The following is a 21,746-nucleotide window of genomic DNA, read 5'->3' as shown; positions in this document are numbered from 1 at the left end:
AGACTCGTAGAGTATGAACGATACCCTTGGAATCATCGATGCATGTATGGTGTGACTTTAGTGATTGGAAAGATGGCTTTTCTGATCGACTGTTCTATTCACAAGCTCGTAGGCTCGCTCAACAGCCACGTGTCTCCTTCCCAGCATCTACTTGCCTCTTCCTTTTCATTCCCACTTCTCTCCCTCCCTCCCTTCTGCTTATAATTAAGGAAAAACATGCATATGATACAGTCTCCTTCCACTTTTCCAGTCGATGGCTTAGGAAAGAGCAAAGATAATCTAGCTAGATGACAACGACCGACGTTATAAAGGAAACATCTGAGCAAAGAGCGACCTTAGATACACAGATAGTAGCACTAATATTATGTCGGTACGTTGTAAGCTGGCAAACAAAACTCGCGAAGCTGGCCTCATAGTCTATGGAGGCCGCTTTGGGGGTATGTGGCGAAGAAAGCAAGTAAGATTGATTGATTTGATTAGGTACCGTGGATGGTGGATGGGCCTGGTTGGCCAGCAACCAGTTTGATGCGGTGGCGGTCTATGAACAGAGATATGGCGTGAGCGATGGTGCAGGGGTGTACATCTCGCGTCGTAGTATTGTTGTTGTCGTACAATGGACAATTGATGTCTGTCGATAGAGTTAAGGACGGTGGTGGATTTATTGGTAGATAGACCCAGCAGCGAAGATACTAGCAGCCGCTGAGGCAGCCCACTCGTTTTCTTCGTATGGTGGTGTTGGCCATCTTGGAGTAGGATGGACGTCCTCCTTCGGCCGAGTTTTGATGATTGTGAGAGGTTCGACTGGTTCCGTCATGGCATTCGCATCGAAGAGAACGCCGTTCCTTTTAGCTGATGGCGAAGGAGTAGGGTATGGATTCAGAGACGCCATGTTGTTGGCCGTGTCCCGCAACGGCTGTCGAGGGGTGTCTACCTGTGTTAATTTCTTCAGATAGTCCCGTTCTTCAGCTTTGCTCCGACCATCTATTCGCTTGGCAGCGTTCTGAGCACTATTTAGAGCCTCGTGGAGCAGCTCGTCTTCCTCGTCGGGTGTGTCGTACATATGGCTTGGATGGGTCGAGCGGTGGAGAGCTCGTCGCGTTCGACTCGATATGGGCCCACCAGCACCTGTGAAGCTCGAAGAGTCCAAAGCTGGGGAGCTTACACTTTTTGACAGAGATGGGTGACGATTTATTGAATTCTCGGCGTTGGAGAGGCCGTGCTGCTGTTTGTGCGAAGATGGGACTTCGGGTGATGGCGAGAGCGGCTCGGCGAGTGGACGAGTTGATTGTAGAGCTTTGTCAACGTCGTTGAAGCTCTTCTCCAAGATCGTGTCCATGTTAGAATCAACGATCATGGAGTTTCGATTACTTTGCCAGGGACTACAGCCTGCATTGGCTTCAACGTCATCCATGCTTGAAGGCGCTGGCATTTGAGGCTTTCCCGATAACCTCCGTGCTCTTTTGCGCAGATGGGAGAAAAAGCCTTCCTTTTGCTCACTGTTAGGAGACATTGGTGGTGCCCTTTGCCCATTCAAGGCACGCTCAGCCTCTTGGCGATGAAGGTCAGCATAGTGATTTCCGTTTGACTGGATTGACAATTGACGGCCGATCTTTTTCGACGGTTTCGGATCAGAAGACGGGACCGTCCTGGTAGCATGGCCTGTGGGTTTATACACTGGATTATTGTGTGACTGCGCAGTCACAGTATCCGAGAAGGGAGATATAGGCCGAATGGATGGGAGGATCGGCATCGGCGCAGCATTCGAAGGATTCGTGCCGTTGGTCCAAGTGGCTCGCTTGTGGGCAAACGGACGGTATCTGATGGTCGATGTAGACTCTGCAGTTGGGGGAACATTGTCGGCTGTCTTGGCATGGTATATTGGCGACCTGTTGGGTGATGTTACTTGAGTCTGAGAAGAGGGCACCTGTATGGGCAAGGCCGGTGAATGATCACGAATGAGTGACTTTCTGAACCAGGAGGGCCTGGAAGATTGTGCGGCACCTTCGCCGGAATCCCTCTGAGACTTGCCGTCTATGCTTGAATGCTTCCTCCCGAGAAGACGGGAGCCCGAGGACTTTGGCCGCAGAGGATCAACCGCGTCATTGAAATACTCATGCTTCATAGCTTCCGCTGACGTAGGCCGGTTCTTGGGATCCCACATCAGGCACCAAGTAACAAAATTGCTCAAAGCAACTGGCCACTGTGGTGCCCTCAGGATTGTCTCCATAGAATGAGGAGCCATCTGCAAAAATCGTCAAGCTCTGCTATATGGGTATCCAGCCAAAAGTCATACCTTTGGGAAAGAGAAGCCTAGCTTCTGGGCCAGTCGAGTGCCATCTCTCCAGTCTCCACCGCCGACCTTCTTGCCTGACTTATCATACCAGTTGCCAGGCGAACCCATAATCTCGCATACCCTCCATACTTGATCAACTTCATTGCCACCAGGGAACAATGGCTTAAGGTTGGCAATCTCAACAGCCATAGCGCCAATGGCCCAGATGTCGACCGGTGCCGAATACTCACCAGCACGGAGGAGGACCTCGGGAGCGCGGTACCACCTTGTGGAGACATAAGTTGTGTAGGGGTGTTGTGAATGCGTTTCTCGAGCCAGGCCAAAGTCTGCTATCTTGATCGTGTACAAGGGTGGTGTACTTGGAGGCGTGACTATTGAAGAATATCTCCGGAAGGTAGTGTTGCTGTCTTGGGGTGACGATGTCGAAACAAGAATGTTCTCTGGTTTTATGTCGCGATGAAAGAAGTCATGATTATGAATATGGTCTAGACCGGACAAGATTTGGAAAAGAATGCTTTTAACGCTGCTGCTATCCAAGCATTTGTGCTCACGTGCTTTCATTAGTTGGTACAGGTTTCCATCCATGTGCTCCATGCAGATGTGTAGCTTCTTCGACATTGGATCTAAGAAGATTTCGAGAGCTGGGACGAGATGAATGTGGACGGGTAATGAGCGCAGGAAGATGACCTCTCGAAGTTCCAGACATGGGCCGAAAGAGTCGAAGGTCTTTTTCATCGTTTTAATTGCGACCTGTTGAATTGTGAGTCTTTGTGATCATCATGAAACAAGTGACGCTTACCATAGTGCCTCGTCGAGCGATATGAGCACCAGCCGTTCGGACGCGAGCCAAAGCGACACTGCCAAAGCTACCGTCGCCAATTTCTTTGAGAAGTTCAAAGTTGTCCTCTAGGCACATGGCTGATAGAGAACCGTTGGCCGCCAATCGAGGGTGTGAATCATGTGTGACTGCCATCGCAACAGCTCCGAAGGTGAATTGGAGATCAAGATGTCGGTCTTCGCTCGGATTCTTGCCTGGTCTTGAATTCTCCAGACAACCGCCAACTAAAAATTCTGGAGAAATCTGGTCTCAAAGCCCTTGACGCATCAAAAACCGATGGGTGTCCGAGGCAACTCCTTGCTTGCAATCGTATTCCCCGTGAACCCAGCCTCTTCTAAGAACAAAAAAGTAGACTGTCAACTTTTGCTTTATATAGACCGGGATCTGGGTGCTTGGTGTCGCATTGATGTCGATAGGCACGTGTGAAGGAACGTCGGTGGGTATTGATGCTGCGAGTCGAGACAATAGAAAAGCCGATTTTCCAATGGCAGCGCAACAATAGTCCGATACTTTCCACTCCCAATCAAGCTTGCCCAGCTTGAGCGACCATGAAAGCTTTTTATCGCGTCGTAGCTGGAGGTAGAGCTTTGACGAGAAGCTTGGAATTGAGGCACGTTGCTACTGATGACCTAAATCTTGAGGAATGTTGGCCAGCCCCCTGTGCCATCAATGACGTCCACGTTTTTCTGTGCCGTTGAAGCTCGTGTATTTTGACAGATAGGATCACGTAGGAACGAGTGAAGATAATGGGCTCGTAGTTAAATGATGCGCGGATTATGGGTGGTGGTGGTACTTTCTGTCAGCCGTGTCCGGTCAGCATGCATACGGAGCGGAATTCAAGCTTTAAGCTTTCAGCTTTCAGCAACGAGCAAAACTCACTGGAATTCTAAGGAATGGAAAATCGATGTAGCGGTGAGATGTAGAGAGGAGGAGGATGATGATGAGGAGGATGATGAGAAGTGTATAGGTGTTCGACAGGGTAAGGATCAGGGTGAGAGTGAGAGTGAGGGTGAAATTGGTAGTCTGGACTGTGGGAAGGGAGGTGTGCTAGGGCGTGATTGTGATGAAACCAACTGGCGTTCCCTAATTAGATTTGGTTTAACAGGTACTTTTGGGGGGCCCCGCGTAGGAAACGTGGTTGAGCATCACAGGCGAGGACTTGACCGATTTCACACTAAGGATAATCTACTCTCCTACTGAACTAGGGTACTACCCAAAGGGGTATGCCAGGATGAGGCTTGAAGTCATGATACGCAGACTCTGTGTCATGCGCTAAAGGACCTTACGCAGTAACACCGATCGATGGTCCCCAGGGAATTCACTAATTGATGACAATCAATCTCCCTTTCCCTTGAGTTACTTTTGGTCGGGCATAGAAGATCAAGGTACCGCACATTTAATGGAGCTCAGTCTCTCAGAGCAGAGCTCAAAATATGCGCCGGAGGTTATGCATGCGGCGTGGCGAGTAGCATGAAGACAAATCGAGTTCCTGCAGCATGATGCGCTCGCCTTTCCCACCTTTCCCACCTTTCCCACCCAGGATAAGGCAGCAAGCCTATCGCTCGAACGTTGATATCGCCCCAGCCACCTAATTGATGGGGGTAGAGCACGAGGGCTGTTCTCCTTTTCTTCTGACTGCCGGCCTAGGGTCGTGCCGGCATTTGCTCCTCCTGGACTTAGTCCGTACGGAAATCAAGGCACGGTGAAGCTAAGTCCCCTGTCACTATCTCCCTATATCTGGAAGAGCACAATGCTATCCCTGCAGGACCCTTCTGTTCCTGACTATCCAATTGGCGGGACCAGGTTAGGGAATACGGAACTAATTCTCATTGGACAAAAATCCGTCTAAATGACCGGGCTATCGGGGAGAACGGGAACCCACGAATTTGGGATGCTGGAAGCCACAACGTTCCCTAAGTAAAGAAAATTAAAGTAGGGTGGGGATCATCGTCGACCCTTTTCCATCGCCAGGCTTGTAAGTTGTGGGGACCGTGGGTGTCACTGTCGTAGCCCTCGTTTGGGAAGCGAATCGGGAAGCGACAGGTCAGATCGATCTTGAAGTCTTTGCCCTTGCAGCCATCGATATCTCTCAGATCGAAACTGGAGCCATCAATTGCGAGCTTCAACGATGTCAATGACATGATCCGCTGGTCCTGTGAAAATTGTGCTAAGCATCGGCATTGAGGAAAGAAGCTCCTGGTAGGGAGGCGGAAGTGATACCTTCTCCCAACCATCTCACAGCATGAAGTGACAGAGGGACGGCCAGGACGTGAAGAGGTGGTATTGAAATTATCGCTTGTGCTGTTTCTTGACCTCGCAGGTACTGTATGTATCTTGCTCGTGGCCCCCCAATGAGCATTATCGCAGTATTCACTTTGACGGGTAGTTGCAGGCATGCAAGACACGATAGAGCGCAGAAATTGAGACACATGATCTTGCTGCGTGTTGCCGGCTGCTATGTTGTTAGCGTGATATTTGTGTAGAAGAAAAATACAACATTCCTGTAGCAATCAAAGCGGTCATCTTAGATCCTACCCAGCCTTCATCACTTTCATCAATATCTGCTTTATCATCATTCGCATTCGCCCGTCTTCGAAATGGGCGTAAGTGCTCAGGTCATTGCGGTGAAGGCAAGTGAGGTTTCGGAAGTGAACATCCGGATGTGAAGTGGAAGTCACCAAAGTCGTCAAGTGTCTTCCTTGGCCTCAATCCCCCTTCTACATCCTACTACATATTCCTCTTTCCCTCCCTTCCAGCTTTCTCCCTTCTCCCTACCCATACATATCCCATTGTCATCACCAGCTACAAGATTTCGATATCATCGAGTGCATTTCAATTCCTTCCCTTCCCACTTTGCCCCGGCATCCAACATCTGGAGAAACAACGGTCTGAGAGCGAATCAACAAATTCACAGCTACATCAATTCCAGTAAGCTATCCCTAGACCAGGTCATCTCCCTTACCAGCAACATTTCCGCTCACCCATTATGTCCTACATCAAGCTGAGAGGATATGCATCATTAACGTACTTCACAAAGCCTTGCTGATACGCTCGTCTCAAGTCTCCAAGTCATCATGCCAAAGCTACGATCCGTCTACGCTGGAGGCTACAGCGAGGAGAAGAAGCGAAGGTAAATATTCGTTCTTCATTCAATAGACTACAACTCTGTGACTAAGCTTTCTATTAGATTGCAGAGCTACAAGCTCCCCCCAAAGTGAGTCCCAATGACTGTTCGGTCTGTCGAGCGAGATAACTTACGGACCATCTCAGGATCAAATGCGCCGTCTGCCACAAGATCAAGGCCGTAAACTTCTTTTCAACAATTCAACAGCTCGAACTTCAGAATGGCATAGCGACCGGCCAGGTTCAAAACGCCACGCTCGAAGAATGGGTTCCTTGTGTAGCCTGCACACCTAAGCAAGTCACTGAGCTGGAGTGCTGCATTTGTGAGGAGGTCAAGGACCTAGGCGGATTCGCCAGAGCACAGCGTCGGCTTGGGGAGAATGCGGTATGTAGCACGAGCCAAGCTGCCCACTCTCTGAGCATGAGCCTCATAATATTACTAGAGGTGCATCACTTGCGTAGTAATGCTGAATGGAGAGACTCCGGTGGAAGGGAACTACAGAGACCAAGTCATGGATGAACTGGGCAAGGATGAGGATGGTTACGACTCTGACGATAGCGTTACCAACACCCATGAAAGCGTGCGTAGAGATGCTTGGATCTTGGTTGGGACACAGCTGACGATGATCCTAGTCCACATTTAGTGACACCGAGTCCAACGCAGGAGTTCCTCTCTCGTCTGGTTCAGGTTACGATCTCAACCAGGAGAACCTCAAGTCTCTCAATTTCTCCAGCGATGGTCACGGTTCAAAGCTCTCGGCCAGCCAGGCAGCCACGAGCGCCTCTATGACAACCACCAAACGGTTTCGAGCGCCTGCAGGTGCTGGCAAATGGCAAGACTTCGCCAACAAGAACGGTGGAGAGTCTGTTGAGTCTACACGGGGTGCAGAATTCACAGGGTTTGACCGTGACGGCAAGGCTCATCAGATGGTTCGCCCTGCTTCGACAGTCGTCACCAATGACTCCGACTATGAAACTAATGCGGATCCTCGTGAACAAGCTCGAAGAGCTAGGGAGGAAGTGTGTATCCCAGCTTCATTTCTGATGACGAAGACTGACGGTGAAACGTAGCGAGATGCGCGATCCCGTTTTGCTAGACTTCCAGGAGGTCGGGCTGCTCCTATTGTTGTACCATCATATGTTGGTGGAAAGACGGTCCCAGACCCAAAAGCCGATTACGATGATGATGGGGATGAAGACGACGACTGGGGAACCATCTGAATATCACTGGCGTCAGTCGTCTCCTTGATTGGACACGACATCGATGTCAATGGTGGGGAAGCTAGCGGGCAACCAAACACGGATTGGCATAGCGATAGCTTCTTAAGCACGCAGCGGTGGAGCTTGAGGAGCTTTCTCATGATGACAACACTAAATGTGTTTCTTGAACATCCTTTAGGCTTGATCCGAGCTTGAATGGTGATGATCTCGAAGGGGACATGGTGGATTCCAGGAGATATCTGATGATGCGAACAATAGACAGATGCATGCACCTCATTTCACTCTTAAGGCTAGATTCAAAGGCTCGAGCAAATGGCAGATAGCTGAATTGAATGTCTTGAACCACCTCTCGCCCCGGTATCTTGTACAGCGAGAAAACGCACCCTTCCTGTCCACGTAACACCCGTTCTTAGATTATGGAAGATTCCTAGAGCTTCCAATGTACACAAGGCTTCATTGCATATATTGAGGCCATAGATGATACAGGAAAAGCTTTGCCGTACTGGCCTGGCCAGAGCCTAAGGTCGTCGTCAAATCCGTGCAGTACCAGTCTAGGCATTATTTCTAGCACATGACTGCCTCCAAATTCGAATTCATCCTCAAACACATACTCCGACATTTCACGTCAGAAGCGTGTGGGAAGAAGCAACTTGAAACGAATGTACATAAATCTGGCGTGGCGCAGCCATAGCAGCCACGCATGGACCAAAGGCCACTACCGGGCGACATATAAACGAGTTCGAGACGCCCACACGCGCTCAAAGCAATTGCATGAAACACCACTTCTGACAAGAGATGAAGCTGCTGCAGCGCACAAGCTGGCCATTGATTTTGGAGTTTCGTCGTTGTGCTGCAAGGGACCGTGCATGGTAGCCTCGTTTCGAGGGTCAGCAGACGGCAGGTGCAGGCGTAACGGACTGGCTGCTTCGGAGAAATGGTCACATGCACCGACTTTCATCAGGACAGGTTGTCAGGCATGAGGCATTCAATGATGGTGATGATGATGGTGGTAGTAGTGACGGTACAAGGGTAGAGTATTAGGTAGTATGATTTGTGAGGTAAGTTAGAGAGAGAAAAAATATTTCTGATGATGTGTACGAGTATCGCAACCGTAAGCGAGGGCGATCAGGCGGAATTGATTGGCTTTCAGTGCGTCATGATACAGGATTCAGGCCTAACAGCCTACCTCCCTACCAACCAGCCTTCTCGGTCAGGATTTGAGGCGCAGACGTTGCACCAGTTGGAACAATTGACAATTGCCCAGCCAAGGAGCCAAGGAGCCAAGAAGCCAAGTTTATGCTGCCCATGTCTTGATTTGCTGGTTTACTACCCCCAGTCTACCATACGCTATTCCTCGAGTCCCAAGCTCGCAACAATTCAAACTCCATTCATCCTTGCCCTCCAGAACTCTCCGACCCACGTTTCACCTGGAATAGCTCTAGGTTCCGCTGCTACATCATCGCCTTCCCGGATTCCTTGACACAGCTGTGAGCCTGTGACTGCAAAACATCTTGCGCCTATCCTTCAACTGCCTATTCAACACCTGTCCTGCTCCAGACTACTGCAGGTCATCCAAAAGACAAAAACCATGCTATAGCAGCATAGCCTGACCACAAATAGCATCGCGAATCCGACTGACCGACTGCCCGACTGCTGGACAGCTACACCACCAATTCCAAATCGCTGGCGATTGCGTCTGCCGAGCTGAGCAAGAATGGCTTACCAGCAGCCCAGTGTTGAATACGCGGATCCCCGCACTCAGGCCGCCGATAACGATCAATTCGAGCCGCCAGGCAACAGAAACCGAGAGGCGTCAACTGCCCGACGTGCATCGATAATGCCCGAACAGAGTCGATACGCCCCGCCTCAGAAGCCCATCGACGAGGCTGTAACAAAGGCTTTCGATAGGGCAGGCGCAGAGACATCAAATTATGTGCCGCCTGAGCTCATCGCCCAGATCACACAGAACGTCATAAAACAATTGCAGACAGGCGGCGGGCTCGACGGATCCACGCCTGTGCCTTCTCACAACGCCTTCTCACCCCCTCCTCCTTCCATGCATCAACCTGTTCCTCTATCACCATCCACCACTTCTGGGACCTCACCAAACATGACAACCCGAGTCTACACACCTCCTTCACCGATGAAACACTCCGACTACCCAAGCCACACCCCACCACAGTCGCAATCGGGATACTCACCAGACGACCTACCGAGCCCACGACACGACAAGCCTGCTCACCTCAACCCCAGAAGATCTTCTTCCCCTCATAGCCAAACGAGCGAGTCGAGCGACAAGCCACATGTTAGACCAAAAGGCCCCGCGAGGCTTTCGACAAGCAAGGAAGAAACTACATTAGAGAAGATCTGGGGTCAGCTGTTCGATGAAGATGGCCATCCGACGAAAAGACTTGGTCAATTTCTCCGCGGATTGGCAGTGCACATTGTACGTCTAACCCAATGGGTCATGCCAGTTTGAGGTACTGGGCGTTTGCTAATTGTTTTACAGATTGAGGATTATGAGCCCCGGCATAGCATTGTCATCACCCCTACAAAGATGGTAAAATACTACGATGACGTCAAATTGTCAGATGAGCTGTATCCATGGCCGAGTACGTTTGACCAGCGCATTTGCAGGATCAGCTGGCTAACACGACCTTAGCTGTTTTCGACGACGAGCACTCTTCAATCTCTCGCATGTACAGAGATCTCGAATGTCAGCACCATCTCGTGCAAGAGAGATATGACGAGAGACCAGACATACCGGGCCTTACACCGGTCGGCTTCGAGAGATGGGCAACGTTGCTCATTCAAGCACATCCTGAAGAAGAATTTGGGAGGCTCCGGAAGGCCGTGTTAGATATGCCAATCTGCAACCCAGATGATCGAAAAGAGCGGTTTCCGAAAGAGCTCTCACGACGCTTGTTCCCAGGGCATGAGGATCGTCGGACCCGTGAGAAGTTGGAGGATTCCATTTCGGAGCACGCAGCTATCGAGATTCCACGCCGCCGGAGTCGAGAGGAGCCTCCCCCACCTCGTTATGACTCTCCGACCCATAAGCCTGGCGTCGCTGAACGGGACTACGCTCCTCAAAGCCATCGCTCAAGCGTCAGCTTTGATCTACCGTCCACCAGCTCAGCCGCACCTTCAACCTACATGCCCTCCCAATTGGAGCGCGAACGCAAACCCTACTCCAACGTTCCATCTGAGTCCGCGATCGACGACACTAATCCTCCCATGCCGCCTCCACCTTCAAATCCCATCGAACGTGCCCGCCAGCCGTACAGTGTCCTTCCCGGCGGCGGCAAGCAATTTGAAGACGAAGCAAGGTCGACCAAGCCCCGTCCCGAAAGCTTTGTAGGCTCAGCACCCAAGCCGAGTCGTTCAGACTCATCCGCTCGGTCTCGCCCTATCCCTGTCAACAATCCTCGCCCAATGGAAGTTCCAAAGCCAACAGAAGTCCATCATCACCGCGCACCCAGCAACGCAGGCCGCCGTCACCGCAGCCCCTCGTTCAGTCGCGGCTCCACGAACGACTTCAGACGTTCTGACGGCGATATCAGAGGCTACCAGCCCAGCTCCTACCAAGTGCCCGCCTCTCTCCCTGTGGGCGCTCCTCCGGTAGAAGCTGTCATTGACGAAAATGACACCCGTCGATATTTCGAAAAGAATGCTCGAGAGCGAGCTGAGCGAGTTAGGAGGCAGGCGGAGGAGGATGCGAGGGGCTATGGAGAGAGTCCGAGACGTTATGACCGTGCTGGCCCACCACCGAGGAGAGACGAATACTTGAACGACGAAGATTACAACCGTGCTAGTGGACGGCAGGGAAGCGGGCATGATTACGGCCAGCCATATGGAGGCCCTGTCTACCGGTGATCAGATCAAAGAAAGAGAGGGTAAGACATGGGTGCTGGAGGCGGGACCGAGGTGTGCATTATGACTTACGGCGTTGCGACTTTACATACGGACTACATTCGCTCCTTTTCCCTACTTGGACGCCTGGTCGGAGGAGGCGCATGAGGCAGAGAGGATCGGGCTTGCATCTGTATGCTCGAAGCATTCGAGGCCTTGGCACGGGGTTCTTCTTCTTCAATCTCGCTGATCATTGTGATACCATGAATTACTAGTTGATTTCGTTTTTCTGACGCAGGTAGTCTTATCTTAAACCTTGCGAATAAATCATGACGTGCATTTCGGTCCAAGATGCTGCCCGCTACGCCTCTGCTCGAGGCGCATTAAATCACCGTCATACGGTCTCGCGCGGAAAGATCGACGAGCAAGCAGTAAAGGAACCGAAAAAAAGATAAAATGCCCCCCCTCCTGCAGACACCCGATCCTGGTAGCCGAGTTCCATAGTCAAGCCCACTCCGGGGCTCCTCCAGTCGGCCAAGTCTGACAAAACCATATCGAAACGGCTTGACTGAGATCATCCAAATTGCAAGGCTTGGTAATCCATGTCTTGCGATCATCTATAAACGCTTCTGTCGTAAGACGATCGGTTGTTGATGTTCTTCTTCTTCTCCGTGCTATGTCTGCCCTCCCTAGGAAGGTGTCTTTCATCTGAAGTTTACAGTTCCGGGGCGGACCACCCATCTCTACCTATCTTCATCAGCGCGGCCTGCTTATGCGAAAACGCCACCTCTTTCTCCTTATGGAAGCCGACGTCTTGTAGATATTGGATGAACCTAATGTGCGATTGGTCAGTGCCGGCCAGATCTCCTTTCTACCATGCTTAGAGGGGGAAAAAAGACTCACTTGACATTGTCAGTCCTCGGCTCCACCAAAACCCTCTGCGTCCGCGGATCACAGAGCCAAAAGTGATGCACCAGCGCACTCGTCCACACTTTCACCCTGTGCCGTCCTCGGAATTCCTGTTCGCCCACCAGAGCATGGAAGCCCCTGTCCCAGTCATTGACATCGCTGCCCGTGAGGTGTCTTCCCAATTGATCTTCTTTGACCCAATAAAGCTCGAAGTAGCCGAATGGTTTGCCGTCCCAGCATCCGATGGCGGGGAAGCTATGTTTGCTATTTAACGAGTCCTTGAGGAAAGTTTCTTGGGTTTCGATGGGGCCGGAGACACCCCAGAACGCAGAAACACGCGGCTGGTTCATCCAGTCATGCAATAAGTCTGTGTCGCAGGGGTGGATGTTGATGTTCCCTGATGACGGCAGTGTGGCTGAGGAGACGCCTGAGTTCGGTGGTAGGAAGTTCAGGGTGGTACTCATGCCTCCTGATGTAGGTCCGCGGTATTTTGGTGAACTGGAACCCAAGGAGGCCGTTCGAAATGAGAGGTATTGGCCTACGCTCGGGATGTAGCGGGTATAGAAGGTGACGCCCTGGGCCGGAGGCTTTGGGCGTATCGGATGACGGATCGAGTTGGTGAAGGTGTACTGGGGAGGTGGAGGAGGGTAGTAGGTTGGGAGATGGCTGCCTGAAGCGAAAGGCCCGGGGGAGTGTGGTGACCAAAGTCCATGCTGTGAAGAATCCGCAGTCTCTGGTCGTGGTGAAGGTACTGGAGTGCCTTCTCTATTAGGTGACCCTGGTCTCGACGGGAAGGGTGTAGCTCCTGGGTACGGCGAGTGCTGCGTAGGAGAGAGAGTAAAGAGGAAGATACGGGGATCGATCTGCCAGAAGGAAGTCTGGCTGACGAACATCTTCTTCCAGCCTTCCCCACTTCTCTCGTCCAGGGTTGCGCCAACGCAGGATTCTTCACTGGCAATAAGACCCATCCTCTCTAGCTTTTGCAGCGTGTGCTTCCCCTTGAATATACCTTCTCTTCTGACACTAACTCGCCATTGACCCTTCGGCCTCCCTTCTTCCGGTGTATCTGGGTGGGCGCCGGCGGTGAGGCGCGCATTCGGTGCGGGCTTGCTTCCAGAATCAGTCTGATGGTCCACGTAAGGCGCCAGAGATGGGAGCTACCTGATGGAAATACCACCATAAAGTCGCCCATAGCATCATAGCTATCTGTCGCGTGGGAGAGGTAGGGGGCTTGAAATCTGTGTTGCTTGGATTCGAGATGGAGGAGATGAACAGACTGTCGTGGTGTAGCGTAGGAGCCTTATAGCGCTTTGGTGGATGTTTTCTTGATCCATAGAGCTGCTCTCTCTCGTCTGGAGGCGATTGGGTATCATCGTCATCGTCACCGTCACCGTCAGCGGTCTCGAGGATGATAGTCCAGCCTGGGGGAAAGATGGAGTGGTGGATGTTTAGATCATTGGCTTTGAAGGAGAGGCCAGCAAAGACGGGAGAGACAGTGATGGTTTGGCCATTGGGTAGGTGGACCACACTCGGTGCCATGGTAGGCAATCATGTACTCAACGATGCATAAGTATGTGCGTCAAAAATGTGCAGGTAGGTCAGTGCGATACTTTCCCTGCGCCAAGGATCTCTATCGGTCCGACCCACCAGACCTGCAGGCGCGAGGACGACAACGACCGCATCTGCAACTTTTGGTCTCTTCCAGTATGTTCGAATAATGCCGGGGAAAGAAGTACAAATGAGATGCCATTCAAACACCAGATGAGACTGGTTCCTGGCTATATTTCGAGCACTACTCGAAGTCACCTCTGGCACAGGCTAGATCGAAATTTAATACGGCAAATCTCCCCTACATCTTCTTTTTTTCATGGGACCTACTCCAACAACCTACCTGTTGTTAGGACTTTGACACACCTGTACTACACAGTTGGGCTATGTCAAAATTTCACATTGCTGCTTGTTTGCGCCACTGACGAGTCCTTGACCCATCAACTAGAGAAAGCACACACTTACATAAAATCTTGTCTGATGCTCATGCTTGAGGGACGTACAGGCTTGCATGGGCGTGTGTTTAAGGTAAGAACCCTACCTACCTTGCCATGTGTCAAGAAGCCTTGAGGGAACGACGCATCAAGTCAAACGTTGTAGGATTCGAACGAGTATCTTTTCGCGGCAACATCCCAAATGTGCATGCCATCTTTCACAAAATCTCAACAGAAAGCCTTGCCTAGAGTCGAGCTTGAACAGCGTTCATGCTCGAATGACCAACGATTTGAGATGACAGCGTGGCTCACCTTATCGTTCTATCACGCGTGAGACCGCGAAAAGTACCTTCAGCACACATTCATCAATAGCATGAGCCTGAACAGACACATTGCTGTGGTCATGTTCTAGTCTACCTTGCCATTTGCTGCAGCACAATACATCAAGGGCAAAGCATTGCAGGAACATCAAATCCTTGAGGCAGTTTCCAAGAAAGTGCTACAGAAGTAGAAAGTGGGCAAAGTCTCGCGATGTGGCATCTTAAGACATGTTATTGCAAGACAATACATGATCATAGGGTGGCTCTAAGCGCCAATCAGAACACTGTGATCTGACATGAGTTGTGATTGACCAAAATGGAAAAGAAATAAATCATTTGAGTATCTGGCAGAGAACCGCTGCGACGCGAGAAAGCAAAAGTGACAAGGCTTTTGAGACACTTCTAAATCCAATGCTCCAGTGCAGCCGTTAACAGTCTTGCAAGACTTCCAGCCCTTCCGAAACAAGCACTAATTGTGAACCCCAAATGCATACTCATAGAACGCCCCCATTAGCATTTCTTGGGTCGTCCCAAGTGAAGCATGCGGATACCTCACTCTCGACGTTGGCGGTACGCTCAATGGATGACGAATTTGCAGCAATCAAGCGCTTCCTCAAGCTTCCTCTTGCCCTCGACGCCTTTCGTCAATCCGGTCTGATGTTTGTCCAGCAAATGGTTCCGGAGTTGCCACCGCGTTTCATACTCTTTCTTTCCACGAGGGCATTCCGGGATCCTGCACTGATACCAGGTACCAAAGCATGTCTTCTCCCACCGCTGGGGGTCGCTCTTAGCTCGGCTACGACGACCGTCGACGAGAAGCTTGGCACACCGTTCGATCATCTTGATCGTATCAGGCTGAGCAAGATAGACCTCGGTGTATGTGCGGATTGATTCTAGAGTTCAGTCCTTGTATCGGAACCGTTGTGGGATTTTCGCGTTGTCGGTCTTGGGGTCAACTTTTCGTGCTGAGGTGCCAGTAGTTGGCGAATGCGCCTATTGCTGGTCGAAAGTATTTATCGTTGCCCCTTCCACTAGGTGTGCAGTGGACGTGTCGTTGGTAGCATCTGGAGCATATTTTCCGTTTGTAACCTGTTCGCTGGGCTCTCTTAATGCCTGCTGGCCCGCATGATCCATACTTTCATCGCCATCCGTGTGGATGGTGTCCGTCCCGTTTTGCAATTTATCATGCCTCACTTCCAAACAACCAGCCTGCCGGCCATTCGGTACACCGGCTCCAGCTCTTTTGTTGCCCTTGCGTCGATCCTTGGGCGAGAAAGATCTGACTTTGTCCATGCGTTCTCCAATCTTTATTCCCACTGGACCCCTCGCCCCCACTCGTCAAGCTTCATCAGGTCGAGGCTTTCTTCGACATTCAAACTGAAATAAGTAAATAGACTTCACTCCTTGCTTTGAGCATTGCTAAGTGCGTTTGTTCGGAATCAGAAGCCGACTTTCTGGCGAAATCGAGATAACTCAAGTAGTGCTGGAACCCAGTACCTTTGAAACGGCGTGACTCATTGTTCTTTCCCTGCCCCGATGCTCAGAACGGTACTGACACACCTCTAAGAGTTGCTGTTCGTTCTCCGGACTTCTTTGCAGATTTCCGCACAAGGATTATTCGCCCCGAAGCCGCCATCGACGTACTCGAACCCGTTAATTGAGGGAGATTCGAAATAGGTCGGTGCCGCAGATGTGGCACGAGCTACTTGCCATATAGGTATGTCATGAGCTGTGTTGGGATCTCTATTAAGCTTTCGCTCTTCAGATTCTTTGCTTTTGTGTAGGTTGTTTTTGGATCGAAACAAGTAGGGGTTTTCCATGCCAACCAGGCTCCATTACTGGAGAGCAACAATGACCCTGCAAAATGCTCACTGTAAGCCCCGTAATTCTCGTTCACTCCTTAAATTTTGCATCTGTTCTAATCGAATGCAAAGTTCCTACCGCCAGGGAACTCAGCCGCCTTCAGCACCCGTCGACGTACGACGTCTCTGGTTACATTCCCCAGTAATTCGGGATTATACCTGTCACGAGGCCCGAACAATGGAGATCTGAGATGGCTCTCGCGACTGTGCCCAATTACTTCCGCGCCCAGGATCTCGTATTCCGAGGTGCAGTCTCATCGACATTCATTCTCCAACGCCCAATCATGATGCCAATTAATCTGAGAGAGGAGTCGGCTGAACTTGTTTAAATACATGGAGCATTGGACATACCCGCCCGTACTTGTTCCAGCTATGTAGTCAGAATAGTGGCATGGGAGTCACGGCGACGACTCGGTCTTGGCAGGTTCGCCGCCACCATTGTTCGCCTTATATTTGGTATTGGTCGCCATGCATGGCGCCGGCGACAGTGGCGCCAGCGGATAAGAGCTTGACCCCGCCGGCCCGTCGGGTTTGCTTGGTCCACAGGCATTCTTTCTCTTTATTCTCCCAATGACTTTCATGACATTTAAAATGATCAGAAGAGCCGAGTATCTGCGGATACCTTCCCAACCTGCGCATCAGTTAAGCGTCATCATCAGCGGCAGAATTTGCGTAACAGCAAACTACGAACCTGGGTGATGAAAGGCGGCCGAGGTTATGTGTTAAGGTAGGCGCGAACGTAAAACATCGTGGCTTCTCCAAGCATACGTTCAAGAAGTACTCCAATACAATCCGGCTACCAAAAAGCATGCAGAACGCTCCAAAAGAATACCGCAGGGGTAGACAAAGTTGATTATCACGCCTTCGAGGCCAAAATCACAAAAGTGAGGGAATTACTCAGGGTCTGGAGAGGATACATACCCAGAGAGAGTATGGCTTTCTGATCCCACATAGCCGTATCTTCGATGAGGCAGAGGTTTTAGTATTGCTGGTTGATGAGTCAGTGGGCACTATTCGCCACAGTGGGACTGGGGGTTAGTGGGTCACATGACATGCCCCTGTTTCATGGCCCTGTCGGTACCCCTGCAAGGGGTAGGAGACAGGTGTCCAGTACGAGCTATATAGCCACCTGTTTTGCACCTGTCAATGGCTCTTCATTCGATTTCGTCTCTTTCAGAGCCATTGCATACTTTTTGTCCCACCCACCCACACCTGTACATAGCTAGCTATCATTCCACTCCAGGTCTATGCCATAGGCATGGGAGATTTCTTGCGCTGGGGTACGAGAAATATGCCTGTTCAGGCCTCTATTTAGGCCTATTTAGGCTTGTTATCCCCGGCGTGAGACGGCCCAACCACTATCTACACTCTATGTGGCCCCTATGCGTGCATTGATGCGTGTTTTTCATGAATGGGACAACTAATCTTCTAGACACTGGTGGCCCGAATCTGCGTTTCTGGTCTTGCTTTGGTACCTGTCGCTGGCTCTGCCTCTCGAATCCAGATGGTCACAGCACCCTGTACAATCATCTTGAGGGGCTGACGGTGCCTGAGTGTCAATATCTTCACTGATAGCTCCCAGTTCGTAAAGACTTGCATCAAGGTGATGAAAGGCCCCACTTCGAATTCAAGCGAGGTGGTCATGCTGCAATTCCCTTTTGGGACTCAGTAGTGCGTGCTTGAAGTGGACCAGGGTTTATTGGAGGAAAGAAACTGTTGCTTAAGCCGCCTGTGCCACGGAGGGATCCAAAATAAGGACATCCAGGGATATACATATGTGTATAGTAAGAGAAAAGAGAAGTAGTTGTTCGTAAGTTCGCTGGCTCATCGCACGAAAATATTGGTTTCCGGCACTCATTCTAACCCTTTTCACGGCTTCTAGCAACAGATAGGAGCTGCATGATCTTGATCATTTAACGTTGGTATATGAAGCCTTATGCAGAATAGCTGTTGCCTCAAATCTTGCTCGCTAAGCCCTTTCGAGTCAGCATTGTTTTGCGGGATTTGTTTCATCAATCTGGTTAGTAAAAATACGTTGTGATAATCTAGAATGCCGCAGACTTTCGTGCAACCTCCCCACCTTCCACCACCTTCATTCATCAACCATCCACCAACCATTCATGATCACATACCCACAGCATCACGCTTCCACAAATCCTGATATCCCGGGCAATATTCAAACTCGCGAGCAGTACGACTGGACGCTCAGTACTCTACACAGAGAGTTGTCTGTACCTGGTGTATCCGAGATTGTTCTACTCGTACGCTAGGAGATTTACACATACATCATAAAGTCAGCTCAAGTCAACCATATAATTTCAAACAGCTCAATACCACCAGAGCCGACCGCTATCGAATCTACCACCACGCTGAGAGCTATGGCGACCTGGGAGTCTGCACGGTAAATTCCACTTGACTCTGCTCATGCTGCGTGCCCTTGGAACGCTGACTCGTTCGTAGCCGGTCAAGAGCGAACGAGGAGCACGCCCTGCGGAGGCTCCAGGACGGGAACTTGGCGATCAGCGAAGAGATTACCAGGCTCAAAGCCGAGCGTGATCATGCCAAATTCACTGAGATCTGAGCGTTGGGGGAGGACGCTGCGAGACCCAAAGCCAAGCTTGATCACGCCATATTCACTGAGATCCGAGCGTTGTGGGAGGACGCTGCGAGACTCATAGCTGAACTCGACTGCTCCAAAAAGACTCCGAAGCAAGTGGACTGGGAGCCTGGTGAGTACATTGTACTCGTCTGGGAACACTAATACTGACCCAGTCCAGTCACAGGGCGAGTCCTCGGAGCCGCTCTTGAATGTGGTCCCCAAGCCTATGAGCGAGCAGTCGAGGTCCTCGCCAGCGATCCTTACCGTGACCAAACAGTCCATGTCACTTTCTTGAATGAAGAAGATAGGGCGATTGTAAGCTTTCTGATGTCTTATGCAGGAGCGATGGAGGTCTGGCGCTCAGGACTGCAGGATGCCTAGGTCGCCGCAAGGAAAGGGCGCGGATTATAACTGCATGTGGCGAATCACTCAAGCGCAGGGCTAGGCGTATGCTTTGACTTCTTCCCAGTTGTGCACCATGTATAGGATGGGTGGAAAGCGGCACTGATCATTTGGAAGGTATGCTTTTTCTTCCGTGTCCTTCTCGCCGTGTATACTTCTCCCAACTTCGCTTTGCCTGCTTCAAATATCTCACCTTCCTTTTCGACCTTTATATACGTTTAGACTTGACCTGTATCTGTCTTTCTAAGAAGCTTAGCTATTTTTCTCTCCATTGCTCATCATTGATATCTATATTCCCCATCATTGACGCAATATGGCTACGACTTACTGGGAGAAAATAGAGGAACGCCTGGCTAACGACACCGATTCTTTGAAATGGAGGGTCGAGTTCAAGGTTGAAGCGATATTTCCACGAAGCATACCAGCCGACTAACATGTGCAGTACTTGATGTTCCTAACACCGAAAAGAAACTTCCACCTGGACGAGGAACGGAAGCGTTACAACTTTGATGCTCTTGGAGGCGAAATACAGCCGCGCGTCATCGTGTTCAGAGAACCTCCTGGCAAAACAAGCTTTTTGAGCGTCAGGATAATCGACGAGGGCCGAGAACATATAGCAGGAGGTAATACTCTGGGATATCTTCTCAACCATGGACTTGCCGGCCGAAGGAATCTAAACTGGTGTTATACCGGCAAGGTATATTTGTCGGATGCTTGGTGTCGAACTCAGGATACTGAGGAATACTGAGCGATTGATAGCCAGGAGAGAGCAATGGACAGGGAGCTCTAGAGCTGATGTGTCGTGTGTGTCGTATTCCTTCCACCGATGCCCCTAACGGATGCAAATTCTCGCCTCACTGGGACGCCACACGCGCTGCCAGAAGCTGTCGCGGTGATGGGGATACAATATTCTGAGTCTTGACAGCACCATCGCAAGAGGAGTGTCTTCTGCTTGAGCTGCTTCACCATCCCAGTTCCCAAACGGTTTCCGCTTAATATCCAGATGTTCCTCCCAGTCGGATGAGGACAGCACCCAAGACGTACTCGTACACTCCTTTGACAGCTTGCCCGATGCGTGACTCGTCTGCTATCTCATGACCGCTCACGCCGTCAATCGACATCCTGATACCCATACCACCCTCGTTCACCCTTGCTTGCAAATCCTCCTTCGACGGTGCCCTTCATCTCTCACACGCTGTTACCACAATGCTTCGCTACGTAACCTGCGAGGCGTTTCATATTCTACGTCATCCGCACCGCCCAGGGTCTTGATTGATCTGATGCTATGGTAGCTCCCCGTCGACTTCTCTGCAATACATTGCTACCCAAGATCAGCAGTTGTCAGTAGCCAGCGGGGAAGGAGCAAGTTTGGTAAGAAATTCGGTTCATCAGTGTACCTTGACGATCTGGCGTCGGCTTGCATGCATACCATATGAGAATCTTCGGAGTGAACGGTATTGCCAGATCTACTTCCTTCTCCGTTCATCATTCCTCTGCTTGCAGTATATGTGAAGATCGACTGCCATTCATCCATGACGCGTTCGTTCTCTCGACGTGAGGTTTCCTTTTCAACAGCGGGAAACGATGAATAGGAGGCTCTGGAGTTGATGTGTGGAACATTTATTATCGTGCTTGAAGTTTTTGTCTCAGCAGATGCGAATGTATATGGCACCAGGAGATCTCAACCTCTCAAATTCCTACATAGGTACGGCCGAGGCAGCGCCGTTGAACGATTCATTGCCGCTTAAAGCCTTGAATTAGTGACCAGATTAATGATAGTGGAGCGCCCCTGCATGTCAACTCCGGCTACTTACCCTCAAGGGAGCGCATGACCAGTCTGCCTCTCCCATAGTCACCCATATCTCCCACGCACGGATGTGTTGACTTTTGAAATACTGCCCTTCAACTTTCTTCTTCCCATCAGCAACCCGTGTTCTAGGCACACTGACACCTGCCTATCACGGCTGTCGAGTTACCCGCCTCCGCAGACTGTATGCTTACGTTTGAAATCTCAACATCATTCTGTCTTCTCCAACTGTAGGGGAAAGAGTGCGCTAAGTCTGCCACGGGCCTGGTTCTACAACGCACAGCTCTTGGTCCCTGGCCTGCAAAAAGTCGTAATGCTTCGAGCCTTGTCCTCCCAAACCATTGGCGACTACGATAATGAATTGCCATATCTGCAGGCAAATAGAGATAGAGGACTATAGGTGATATTCGTTATTCAGCTGTTGCGAGAAGACCGAGGTGCTGACATGCCGAGACTTCCAAGCGAAAGGAGCGCTATCACTACAGCGTCCTGTTTCCGTGCAGTGGCTGCAAGGAACGTTAGTATGTCACTTCGCGCA

General features: G+C 50.7%; 5 protein-coding genes across 5 annotated transcripts; 3 read left to right on the top strand and 2 right to left on the bottom strand.

Annotated features, from left to right (window-relative positions):
• Positions 1 to 658: 658 nt before the first annotated feature.
• On the bottom strand, positions 659 to 3,266 carry HO133_004745 (uncharacterized protein; the record flags this gene model as incomplete). The annotated part of the gene is made up of 3 exons (XM_037295659.1): positions 659 to 2,242; positions 2,294 to 3,043; positions 3,093 to 3,266. The coding sequence occupies 3 exons, from the start codon at positions 3,264 to 3,266 to the stop codon at positions 659 to 661; spliced, it is 2,508 nt and encodes an 835-aa protein (XP_037157660.1).
• Positions 3,267 to 6,205: 2,939 nt separating this feature from the next.
• Positions 6,206 to 7,475, top strand: HO133_004744 (uncharacterized protein; the record flags this gene model as incomplete). The annotated part of the gene is made up of 5 exons (XM_037295658.1): positions 6,206 to 6,261; positions 6,402 to 6,639; positions 6,698 to 6,835; positions 6,888 to 7,274; positions 7,326 to 7,475. 5 exons carry the CDS (start codon positions 6,206 to 6,208, stop codon positions 7,473 to 7,475), a joined length of 969 nt encoding a protein of 322 aa, XP_037157659.1.
• A 1,714-nt stretch (positions 7,476 to 9,189) lies between these two features.
• HO133_004743 (uncharacterized protein) lies at positions 9,190 to 11,351 on the top strand (the record flags this gene model as incomplete). The annotated part of the gene is made up of 3 exons (XM_037295657.1): positions 9,190 to 9,921; positions 9,985 to 10,087; positions 10,138 to 11,351. 3 exons carry the CDS (start codon positions 9,190 to 9,192, stop codon positions 11,349 to 11,351), a joined length of 2,049 nt encoding a protein of 682 aa, XP_037157658.1.
• Positions 11,352 to 12,042: 691 nt separating this feature from the next.
• On the bottom strand, positions 12,043 to 13,775 carry HO133_004742 (uncharacterized protein; the record flags this gene model as incomplete). The annotated part of the gene is made up of 3 exons (XM_037295656.1): positions 12,043 to 12,160; positions 12,231 to 13,342; positions 13,398 to 13,775. 3 exons carry the CDS (start codon positions 13,773 to 13,775, stop codon positions 12,043 to 12,045), a joined length of 1,608 nt encoding a protein of 535 aa, XP_037157657.1.
• A 4,745-nt stretch (positions 13,776 to 18,520) lies between these two features.
• On the top strand, positions 18,521 to 20,149 carry HO133_004741 (uncharacterized protein; the record flags this gene model as incomplete). Its single annotated transcript, XM_037295655.1, has 5 exons — positions 18,521 to 18,661; positions 18,727 to 18,801; positions 19,060 to 19,129; positions 19,178 to 19,314; positions 19,844 to 20,149. The coding sequence occupies 5 exons, from the start codon at positions 18,521 to 18,523 to the stop codon at positions 20,147 to 20,149; spliced, it is 729 nt and encodes a 242-aa protein (XP_037157656.1).
• Between the last annotated feature and the right edge of the window lie 1,597 nt (positions 20,150 to 21,746).

The sequence above is a fragment of the Letharia lupina genome (assembly GCF_014066315.1).
Source record: "Letharia lupina isolate WasteWater1 chromosome Unknown contig_2, whole genome shotgun sequence".
NCBI lineage: Eukaryota > Fungi > Ascomycota > Lecanoromycetes > Lecanorales > Parmeliaceae > Letharia > Letharia lupina.
Note: the sequence above shows the minus strand (reverse complement) of the source record. Positions and strands in the feature narration are given on the sequence as shown.